Here is an 11,799-nt window from a genome sequence, read left to right as displayed (position 1 = left end):
TTTCCTTCGTCACTGCATAAAGTGAGATGCGAATCAGAAATTCAGTAAAAACAGATTTAAGTACAGAACACAATAATGATTGAATTTCATGGCATAAAATAACTTACGGACTGGGTTTGGTGATCGGTCGCGCCTAACATAATTACAGACTCTAAATTGGGCCGGGGTCTGTCCATAATCTCAGCCCAGGTGTAGACTTGTATCTTGTTATGTGTATGAAATACCAAATACTGAAAGTCTTGTCATTATTATCCATTGGAGCTTTCATAGCGTGCAAATGAGCTAAAAAAATCATAAAAGTCGAACATCGTGCACGGAGTTTTTTATTTACTACTGAATAGGCACGTGCAACTCGTAAGCATCTATTAATGTACCACGTGGCAATTTTTTTCCCTCTGGAAGCGAAGATGCAGGCGGAAGATGAAGAAGAAGAAGAAAGAATGTGGAGAGAATTAGATATGGAAGAATTACAGGTCGAAGAAGTTGATGACGTGGACATGTCTTCATCTGATAACGAGTCCATGTAATGACCATCATTATTTTCTTCTCATTTTATTTTATTCCATGTCTAATATTTAAATTTTGCAAGGGGAATTAGAAATGTTGATGACGTCACATTTGCTACGTGTTTGGTTAATATGGATTCTAATCTTGGTGGTAAGTCAATTATGACATTTGTTTGTGCTTTTTAATATTTTTAATTTTTAGCTAATGCTTTTGTATGTAATGTATAGAGGTTGATGATGCACAGAAGAGTGTGCCATTCTTGGCTGGTGGTGCTGTCTTGAACCTTCCAATGTTTTACCTTGAAGGTAGTCTTGTGCTTATTATTGTTTAGTGGTTGAGATTATTGTCTGATCACATTGGGGATCTTTTAGGAGTTGTTGTTTTTCCGGAGGCCACCCTTTGTTTAAGAGTAACCCAGTCTACATTCAAAGCTTCTGTGGAAAGAGCATTGAACCAAGTCGATGCACCTAATACTATAGGCGTGGTATGTGAACTGGTTTCTTGACCCTTTGATTTATGTGACTGGTTAATGATAATTGGAACTTGTTTTAGGTTCATGTACATAAGGACCCTGACAATGAAAAGTTACATTTTTCCAGTGTTGGAACAACGGTTGAGGTATGATTTTGACCAAGAAAATTACCATTAGTGTTTTTTTAGGCTTTATTCGAGAGTTATTGATTTCCTTGGATTTATCATGAATGTTTTCTGTTTTACTATGCATACTCCAAGTATCAAGACCATTTTGCTTTTAATGACCAAATAGTAAGTGGGGTTTATGGTGTGGTAATTATACCTTAAGTGTCTGTTTACTTAAATATACATAGGAGTTGGCTTGGCGCAAGGGATGAGCCTCAGGAGGGCTTAGGCGTCCATTATGCAACAGGAAAGACTAGAGTACGCGATGGGCCTGGGTGTGCTTTTGAGTTTTGACTGCATGGCCGTAGTATCACTGACTTCTAGTTGTGTTTTTCCTACTTCGTGGGGACTGTAGTATGGCGATGTAATGAATAAAATCTTTTCCCCTGTATAATTAGAGTAGGAAGAGAGCCACTTTAATTATAGGTTTTGTCCACCCTCATTGTTATTGTATAGAGTAGAGCACCTTAACTGAATGTTGTCAAATAGGCTGCAGCGTGGGGGTTTGTCTTTAATTTCTGAAAGTTACCCTCAACACTGCCGATCATATGATATCGTATCATTCTAATTTTCTTGTTCAAATTCTGAAACGCAAGGACTGATTCTTACATCCTTTTATATGCTTATAAAGTGACCACTAGTTGTAAAAGTAATAACATAAGTTGTCATTCTCACTGTCTTTCAAATGTGACGATAAATTCCTCTTATAGCCAAATAATGTATGTTAATATGCAAAAGGAATTATTTTCAGATTCTTCAGTACAGGCGGTTAGGAGATAGTTCTTTGAATGTGCTTACTCGTGGACAGCAACGATTTCGTTTGTGGCACCGCTGGATTGATGTCGAAGGGGCGGTACTGTTAATATCATGATTAGAATACAATTTAAAGTTCACCCTTTGTTGCTTCTAAACTGCAAGGCTGATTGGTATGACTGTTTTAATTTTCATTTTGACAGCCATGTGCAGAGGTCCAGATTATCGAAGAAGATTTGCCTTTAAGGACACCTAGAGATGCATTTGGACAATTGGCATCACTAGTCAACTTTGGGAATTCTAGCTCCTCGCATCAGGTTCTTCCAGATGCGTCTCATTCTGAATATGCTTGCAGTGAAGACGAAATTAATTCAGAGCACATTTCTGAGACAAGCTTTGAAGATGATCTTACACCAATGGAGTTGCAAATGCATCATTCTGCAATGAAATCTTGTAAAAGGGACGATAGGAGCAATGAATCAACAAGTAGCGATAGTTCTCAGTTTGTATGTGAATTAGGCCACAAGCTGAAGGGATATTGTACTCAAAACTTTGGAGGCTCATCAGGAAAAAATTGTAATGGGAGGATCAGAAATGACTATTCTGGCATACACCATGGATACCAGCCCGTTGTAGGCAGAAAACCTGAAGTTTGTGAGAGATGGAAGGCGTGGGTAGCCGCTGAATCAAAGTTGTCATGTAGAGCTTCAAGGTCATTTTGGCCTCATTGGGTTTACAGGATGTATGATTCGTACGGTCTTGCGCAGAGAGCAGCAGGTAAAAATGACATTACTACAGCCACAGGCACAACCTGAGTATTACATGTTTGACAAGTAATATAATTTTATTCATATCGGCAAATCAGTTAAAATTACCTTGCATATTCATATATGAATAGTTATGTTGATTATAATTGAACATTTTTCAGTGAAGTGGAAGCAGATAATAGGGGCTCCAAGCTTGGATGGACTTGCAAAGAAGCCCGATATTTTGTCTTTTTATATTGCCAGTAGAATTCCTATAACAGAATCTTTGAAGCAGGAGCTACTTGAGATTGATGGAGTTTCTTATAGATTACGCCGTGAAATTGAGTTCCTCGAGTGCATGGATTTTGTCCGCTGTAAAACCTGTCAGGTATTGTGACCTTCAGAACACAGTGCATGGATCTGTTCCATCTGAAACAGTGAAGGAATAGTATTGGCTTATTGGGGTGTGAACATATGGTATTAAATTTTGGTTATTTACTTTTTAGCATCTAGTAATTTATCTTGCTTGTTACAAAGACCAAGAGCATAGACAGACTAGGATAGCAGGAGACTAATGATTGAGAGCATGGGTCTCTAATATTCATGAGTGATTCCAGATGGGAGGGGGAGTCAAATTCGGGTATTCCACTAAACATGTGTTGTTAACCCGTGCATGTTAACATCCACATATTGTACTAGCTCTATTAGTTTGGAATCAGGTTTGTTATTAACTTCATATACTGCAGGCAAACACAAACACTAATATTTCTAACATGGTCAAATAATGATATATATGAACTTCAGTCTAGGAAAGTCACCGCATACTATTAACTGTTGACCCCAAAGACTAGGTGTTTCCCACCTATGCCCCCGAGCCTCCTCTCATTTATTATGAATATGAGAGGAGGCTCGAGGGGACATAGGTGGGACACACCTAGTATGTCTACATAGAACCTGTATGTGTCCATGCTTACTGAACAGTGTATTATACCTTGTCGAAATATCAAATGGAAGTGATATGAAAGCAGAATCTAAGTAGTAGCAAAAGAAATGAAATCATACTTCGCTAAATTTCTAAATTATTGGGCATCAATAGCATCCTATTTGTATTTTGGTTTCGTTATTCTTTTTTTGGGCAAGGTTAGAGGTGGAAATCCCCTTAATTGGATGCATCTAGGTATTTGTCAAAAGTAACTCCTTGAGCTTACTGAGAAATTTACCTCTATCATAATCAGGAATGGACACCATTCCTGGCGTCTCATTTGATCCACTCAATATCTTGGGCTCTTGTTATGTTAACCATTGTGCATCCTTGTTCCCACAAAGTGTGCACTGATACTCTGCAGTGAAAGTTAAGTGTGCAAATGATACAGGCTGTCTTTTTTTAAAACGAGAAACATGTTATAAAGCAACACATTGTATTTAATAACTTTCTGAAATACTGTATAAATATGTGTACTGTTGACATGTAATAGATTCGATACCTGAAGCTATTGTGGTTTCATTTGACCATCTGTACACTTCTATGATGGAAGTAACAATTTTGCATTTAGGAATAAGATATACCACATGTAAAATTTGGAATATTTAAGAAAGGGTGTCCTAGCCAAAATCCTATATACATTTCAATGCTACGAATTCTTCATGTAAGTGACGGTAGTTCATTCCCACCTATTTTTTTATAATGTTCTGCCTAATTTGTTTTTCCCTTATTGTAGTCTGTAATTGCAAAACGGAGTGAGATGCTGGTCATGTCTAGGGATGGTCCTCTGGGTGTGTCAATGGACCTTAATGGTTATGTGCCTCAGATCATGACATTCTATAAAGCAAATGGCCTAGCACTTCTTGGATGTCCTTCTGAAGAATGTAGTTGGTTTCTGGGGTATGACTTAACTTTTCCTTCTTTCTATAGGTTGTGATTGTCTGCTTCTGACTTGCGATTTCTGTGTTGTCACTATCATATGACCGAAAGTTTTCAAAGGGAGGCCTTGAGTATGCCTCACAAAGTGCCAATGTCAACAGCTTGACTATTATCCTGTTGGCTATTTTTTTTAGTTCACAATACACTTACAAAAAAGCACGGTGATTATCAAGTGATGTTACTAATTTTCTCTTCCTCTCTCTGGCTATGAGCGGTTATTGTAACTTGATGTGGTGATGGAAGCAATTAATTGCACCTTGTATGGCTATCATTTTTTATACAGTTATCGATTCCCACAAGTTCTTATTTCCCATCGTTGCAGTTTCAATTTTTTTGGTAAACTGGTATCTTTGCTTTAAATATGTCAGTTCCTATACTGTCTGATAATGCAGAATAACTTGAGCATACTAAACTTGCTTTACTGCCTTTTTTTTTTTGTTTTGCTTTAGCTTTAATGTCCTTAATGCTGTTGCAAATTACAAAGTTAACAGTATTGTATTAGTTGGAAGATATTAAAATATACCTGATTTAGCTGTGAATTTGTCTAGAAGAATTTGTTCTCTGTTTTTTTTTTCTCGTGTAAAATGGTAAGATGAACATTTTTGCAGGTATGCATGGACAAAATCAACCTGTAACGCTTGTACATCAGTTATGGGTTGGTATTTTACAGCAATCAATAAGACATTGAAGCCAGAATCATTCTGGGCTATTTGGATTGCTCAAATTGCTGAAAACATTTTCTGACACTTGAAGAGGTTGCTAGCATTTTGGAAGCTGGCACTTCCTCTGGAAAACAGAGAAACTGTGTGATCAGTTTGGAGGTTTAGTGATTACATTCTCTTATGAGCTTTACCCAGGTGCCCTGCTCGTTGAATGGAAGATAACCAATTTTCTTCTGGATGTGTTGGGTGTCTAAATGTTATACAACATGCATCAGTGTGACGAGTTTAGGTACAATTTTTGTCCACAAGAAAGAAACTGAAGTTTATTCTATATGATGCTCATGTACAGAGTATAGACAGTACTGCAGGAGTGCTTCAGAACGGAACTGTATTAAAATAAAAGCCATCTTGTGGTTTGTTATAACCTTCAAAACTGCGAGGAAACTCGATTAACGTAATGACACTCAGACACTTCATCTTTTCTGCTGCAAGATCCGCGTCATGATGAATTGATGTGCCCATGTAACATAACAAGGCTTCAGATTCAAAATACTTGCACGTTTGTTGTAGAAGTTTACATGCATATAAAGAAATATTTGACGTTCTCTTCTCAGATGTAGCTGCGGATCTTCAATGTAATTTGGTTTTATGAACTATCAGTGGATTGAATATATATATATATATATATATATATATATATATATATATACTGGAATAGGAGGTTCCAAATAATAGTTGAGCAGTTGAGCTTGAACTATATATAGTATGTTGGGAAATCATGTATAGCACAAGTATTTCAGATTTGTCTATTGCTTGGAAATGTTTAGACAAAATTAATGTGAAAAGTTTTCATCTGAATTATGCGTATCTAAAAAAAAAAATAAATTGTAGAAACACGGTTGAATTCTTCACCCGACTCCTTTCTACATTAGCTGAACCAACTGTTTGATAAAATGATTGTTCAAAAACTGTAACAGGTTTTTACTACTATGCATCGTCGGCGTACATTATTAGGCTTCTCCTCTTTTTGCCGCATTGTGGCACTAGCTTCCTCCACTAAACCTCAATCAACCTCTTCCACTTCGGATTCAATACACCTTTTCGAATCCCCAGGTATAATTTATCACCTCATTATATATATATATATATTCAAATGTTTTTTTTACTTGTAGATAAAAGTTCAAATAAAGAGAAAAGGAAAAGGATTCAGTCTTCTAGCGAACAAGACGACGAGGACAATGATGAAGTAAGAACAGCTTATTTTGTGTTTCTTGATAGTTTACGAGTTTATTATTCTTAATATTGTTTTATGTTTTGAAAGGAAGTCCAAGCAGATTTTGCGTTTTTTGACCCGAAAAGCCATGATTTCAGTGGAGTAAAGATGTTGTTGAAGAATTACCTTGACGATAAGGAGTGGGATTTGAGTGGTTTTGTGGACTTGATACTTGGACAGCCGACAGTTGGTACCGTGATTAAAATTGAGGGTGATGAAGACAATACTCCATACTCTATTGTTTCTGCGCTTAATTTGGGACGATACAAGGCAAGCATCATTGCTTTACAGTTATAGTTCATGTATAATGTGTGGGTACTTGAGTTTTTGTTCTTAGCAGGATCATAGATGTATAATGGAAATTAAGGAGTTTTTGCTCCAAGTATGTCGGAAAGATGTTACTCGTGATCTGAGAGTGCTTTTGGAAAAGCAAGCACACAATGTAGGGCTCTTGGTCTCGCAACACGTGGTGAATCTTCCTCCTCAACTTCTGCCTCCACTCTTTGATGGCCTCTTTGATGAAGTCTCCTGGGGAACAGAAGATGAGGTTAGACGAGAATTTCCTCTTGGCCTCTTTGTCTTCGTGCTCTTGTGATGTTACTCTATCCCTGTGCGAGTCATGGGGTTGCCATCTTTAGTAACACATGTTTTTCTTGTTGTTTAATTTCTCAGCCGACAAAGGAGCTCCAGGAGTCTTTTCGCTTTAGGTATTATATATTAGCTACCAAAGTATACAAGGTATATAGTCTTAGCACATTTTGCATTCTATATTTGATAATAGCTGTGGTCGTAACATTTTATGTTGTTCTAATTTTTCTCTTTGCCTTTTGGATTCTTTTTATGGTGTAAATTGTAGCATAAGAACATAGATCAAAAGGGAACATCAAAAGGTTCTACTGATGATCCAATTATATATATTAAGCCTGAGGATGAAATTTTTCATAAGGTGCATGTCCCTAATTCTTACAAACTGTATGTCTCTTCTTTTATTTATTTATTATTATTATTATTATTTTTAATTATTATTATAACTCTTTTTAATCTGATTTCAGCTCAGCTCATGGTCTTTTAGTTTTGCTCTTCGCACTGGACAGCTTGTCGCTCAGGAGGTATGTTGAATTTTGTTTAGGTATCAAAATTCCTTACATGGCTTTTCTAGGAGAAATGAAAACTCAGTACATTATCCTTTGTAGTTGTTGTTGCTGTCATTGTTATTATTTGTACTATTTTAATCATAAAGTAACTATGGGTTTAGGATTCAGAGAGGGTACCCTTACGAAAAAACCTGTGAGGGTGCATCATTTATAAATTCGCTTTGCATCATTTATAAATTCGCTTTGCATCAATACACGTCGAGGACACATTTCAAACTGTAGATCTAATCCTAAATTAAAAGGTGCAACCGCATGAATTTTACTGAGAGTACCCTCATTGCATTCTGATTCAACAACTATTACTATCGTTAGCATCTATTTATCTTGTGTATGTGGTTATAGTTAGTAGCGGGACGTAACCAGTACCACACTGTTAATATGTAGATATAAAAGGTGAAAACTTCAGGAGTTAAGCATCACTCTCAGTTCTTATCTATCATCTCCTTCTTATTCCTCTCTTATTCATTTATTCTTTCTGAATCTCCCATAAAACTCCGAAGGGTGTGTTTGATTTGTGGAATAGTTCTCATTGAAAACTTCCATTTTAATAGGTAATTTTGGATCCAACTTGTGATTTTTTAGCAACTTTTCACAACTCAATAGTGGTGATTGTGTGTGAATTTTTTTTAGAAGTAGAGCGGAGTGCGAAACGTTCCCAATAAAATCAACTAGCCAGTAGGATCTTAGCCTCTATATTTGTGGGATTCATTCCGACAAATCAAACACGCCCTAAATCTTTATATCCCGTTGTAGCTAGTTAGGATGCTGCAGAAGTTATTGCAAATGTTTCCTGACCATGTTGTATAAGTCCCTTGAATCACCATTATCTAACCAACAATGATTTATGGCTCCATCTGTTAAAGTAATCAGTTTACTGTGTTGCGCGGGTACTTCAAAATGGAAGACGTACTCATGTTGGACATTCCATATTTTAACTGAAAATGCCATGTCTACGGAGTGTCCCTGCTGTGTCTCAGCCGTACTCGTGCAACACACCAAACATAAACAAGAATTTCGGAATGCTCGAAACTCTGACAAATGGATAGTCCGATCTTCTTACTGAAATCGACTTGTTTAAGGAATTTTTTGTACTTAATGTGCATTTTGGTAACCCATAAAACTGAAAAGTGTGTTAGAACTTTGATCTTTGCAACAAGATTTGTGTCAATGATCTCAAGTGGGGCCATAAGCCAAATGTTGTATTATTTTCCAGAAAATCATAAAGATGAGTAGAATGACTGGATTTTCATTTACCTGGAAAAAATTCTGAAGATTTTGTTTGATAGAGTTTTACCTAATGGGTTGAGAGCTTGTTTGCAAGGGGATAAAACTATCACTGAATTTTTGTTGCTCGTGTCTTATTGAGTATACCTGAGGGCATTTAATGACATCATTACTTGGTAACTCTTTTGGAGCTGTGGCAATTTGTGATATATCCATTTCTTGTATCCGTAAATAGGAGAAAATGGCACTGCTCTTTTGTGTGTTTATGTGTGTATAATATTATTATAAATGACGTTTTCCAAGATCATCCAAGTAGTGACGATTGTGTTAACTACCTGGCTGATACTTATGGATAAGTTGAGTAGCATAAAGAGGTTGCTAACTGAACCTTTAAAGTTAATTGATCTTTAGATTTGTGCTCCTTTCATGAAATGTATCCTCTTAAGAACAAATCAGACCTTTGGAATTTCTTTTATTTATGTACACCTTTAAACTGCGGTGTTACCATTCTGCTTATTTATTGCTACTTGTTCTTGCAGCTGAGGAATTACAGGCTAACGGGACTAGTCATGGCTATCAAAGCAGACAAAGTTCAAATCTTCCAGAAAGAATTGCATTCTCTAATAAATGGATCTTGAGACCTTCCAGTTTTCATCGATAATTTCCCAATCCTCAGCTTCATTCTAGTCATATGCTTATACAGCTTGTGCATGCTTAGTTCATCTTCATAATGTTCTGGAATATGGCAAATGAATTTTCCTCTGCATCGGTCAGTTGCCAAATACACGGAGGTTCTCTTGTTTTTCTGTACTTTGTGTTTTTGTTAGTCACCCTCATCTATAGTCCCAGGCTGAACTTGGTCTTTGGTCCTGCCTTATTAGTGAGATATTGTTGTACACAGACAGAATTTGATTTTGTTCGAAGTGGATTCTCTGTTCTTTGCTTATATTTAGATTTTGTTGGAAGCAGATTATGCATATTAAGTTTTTTAACTTAACAATTTGATAAATTGTACCGATGTATTCTTGTCTATGTCACCAAATGCTGATGGTCCTCTTGCAAATCCGCAATCATGGAAAGTAACTTTATAATGGATCAAAATGGTGACTTCGAAGTCCAGGATAATAACTAGGGCCATCTATCCAAGATAAATGACGATTCAGGATTTGCCCAAACGTTTCTACAGTTGATGTTATGGATTACTGCAGCTTAACGCAATTAAGTAGCTCCTCTTTAGCTGTCCGCACTCCACAGGTCTTATACAAAATTACAAACTATACATACTCAATTTTAGCTAAGATTATTTAACCTCACAAGACTTGGTGGGCAAAAAAAAAAATGATTTCACGTTGCGCTGTAATTGCATCTATTAGGTACGTGCTTGGCAGATACTTAGTACTTGGCACATTCATTGAAATCCTCACATAAAAATAAAAAAAGATTGAGTTTGTTATGGCCTCCAAGGTTAATGATACGTGTTTGGCTGATATCTGAGTTTCCTTGCCTGACAGTGCTTTTACTACTGACACAATCTTTGAAGTAAGGCCAAAAAGAGAAAGGAAATACCATAAAGAATACAAACTGTTCTCTGTTGAACATAAATCGTCTAGAGCTTGTAATATGATTCAAGAACAATTATATTAAAAATTTCGAAAAAACAAAATATTTCAAGAACAATAATTACGTCAAAGATTTCTCCCTGATAATTTACATTACAATATTTTCATGACTACTCTGAATCTTCTTAACAATCAACCTACTTGTCTCTCAAACCTGCACATAGGACAGTTGGGCTTTTTCATTATCCATTCATGCATACACTTCACATGAAAAACGTGCAAACATTCAAACGATCCTGCTTCTTCTCCTTCTACCATATCTTCACGACAAATAGCACACACATCACTGTCTAAAATCTTAACTGACAACAAATTTGTTCTCTCCAACTCTCTAGCCAGTGAAGCATAGACTGAACGCTCTGTTTCTGCACGTACTGACTTGAAGTCGCCTGTTTCGCCTGCTCGTAACGTTGCTAACCATGTAATTCTCTCCTGAAGTGTCATCAAGTCTGCTCCTTCTGTTGCAAAACTGAGAAAAAACCAAACTGTTTCTCTTACTATTTGTTGCTCTATATCAGAAAAATCATCCAAATAGTCCATCGTATAGTAGTAATTTGTATGAGACACTTGGTTTCTGAAGAAAGGGAAGTATTTATAGGAATGCTTTGTTACTTGAATAAGAAGTAAGTAAACCTTCAAAATGGGATAGAAAACGGACTTAAGGGACACCTGTGCCAAAAACGCGTTTGATTTGAAATTCGTTTTTAATTTGGACAAAATAGAGTTTGTTACGGGCTGGAATTCTGCCGACCAATTCCAGGCCATCTGTAATGTGGACTTGGGTTGCTCGCTGTGATTATGGGAAATGGCCCATTCTTAAATTTCGTAATTCGGGTAGTAAAGATGATAAAATGGATTGGTTGTTTCGATGGGAACATACTCTATATATTAACTTTCAAAATAAGTGGGGTTACAGACCAAATTTTTAGAGGTGGCTGCCCATTGAGCAATTGAGTCCGCCTCTCTATTTAAGTTCTACTTAACCATACACAAAATACAGAAATTTGCAAAGAGCTTAGAATATTTTTTGAATTGGTAAGAATAGACGAGTTGATCCAATCCACTGATGCTTGGTCTTCATAGGGTTGAGCAGCTTGTAGAGCTTGAATAACCAATTTGTTATCACCTGACAATCTTGCATATGTAGGAGCATAATTTGCTATAAGTTTGCAGACCAGTTCATCAGCCAAAAACTCTGCTTGTTGAAGCTATGGACTTTGTAAAAGTTGCACCAAGTATGTTGCCATCTTCATTCTTGCATAAGATCCCTGCTGCACCCTTTAGATTGCATCTGTCAAAAG

At 36.6% G+C, this 11,799-nt stretch overlaps 2 protein-coding genes across 6 annotated transcripts; both read left to right on the top strand.

Annotated features, from left to right (window-relative positions):
* Window positions 1–242: 242 nt before the first annotated feature.
* On the top strand, window positions 243–6,031 carry LOC147511661 (uncharacterized). 2 transcript variants are annotated; one of them, XM_086603316.1, is made up of 10 exons: window positions 243–523; window positions 590–657; window positions 735–812; window positions 879–991; window positions 1,060–1,125; window positions 1,898–1,999; window positions 2,103–2,676; window positions 2,828–3,033; window positions 4,364–4,527; window positions 5,175–6,031. In XM_086603316.1, the coding sequence occupies exons 1-10, from the start codon at window positions 369–371 to the stop codon at window positions 5,308–5,310; spliced, it is 1,662 nt and encodes a 553-aa protein (XP_086459442.1). In that variant the 5' UTR covers window positions 243–368; the 3' UTR covers window positions 5,311–6,031. The 2 variants fall into 2 exon arrangements, with proteins under 2 accessions (XP_086459442.1, XP_086459443.1); XM_086603317.1 differs by having other exon boundaries at window positions 245–523; window positions 599–657.
* Window positions 5,380–9,895, top strand: LOC147511660 (protein BCCIP homolog). 4 transcript variants are annotated; one of them, XM_086603318.1, is made up of 9 exons: window positions 5,380–5,517; window positions 6,206–6,341; window positions 6,401–6,474; window positions 6,550–6,771; window positions 6,842–7,048; window positions 7,174–7,239; window positions 7,358–7,447; window positions 7,554–7,610; window positions 9,419–9,895. In XM_086603318.1, the coding sequence occupies exons 2-9, from the start codon at window positions 6,218–6,220 to the stop codon at window positions 9,515–9,517; spliced, it is 939 nt and encodes a 312-aa protein (XP_086459444.1). In that variant the 5' UTR covers window positions 5,380–5,517; window positions 6,206–6,217; the 3' UTR covers window positions 9,518–9,895. The 4 variants fall into 4 exon arrangements, with proteins under 4 accessions (XP_086459444.1, XP_086459446.1, XP_086459445.1 ...); XM_086603320.1 differs by having other exon boundaries at window positions 7,358–7,473; XM_086603319.1 differs by lacking the exon at window positions 5,380–5,517 and adding an exon at window positions 5,729–5,863.
* Window positions 9,896–11,799: the final 1,904 nt, after the last annotated feature.

Source organism: Coptis chinensis, chromosome 3 (genome assembly GCF_015680905.1).
Source record: "Coptis chinensis isolate HL-2020 chromosome 3, ASM1568090v1, whole genome shotgun sequence".
Classification (NCBI taxonomy): Eukaryota; Viridiplantae; Streptophyta; class Magnoliopsida; order Ranunculales; family Ranunculaceae; genus Coptis; species Coptis chinensis.
The sequence above is the reverse complement of the archived record's forward strand: the minus strand, read 5'-3'. Positions and strand labels throughout refer to the sequence as shown.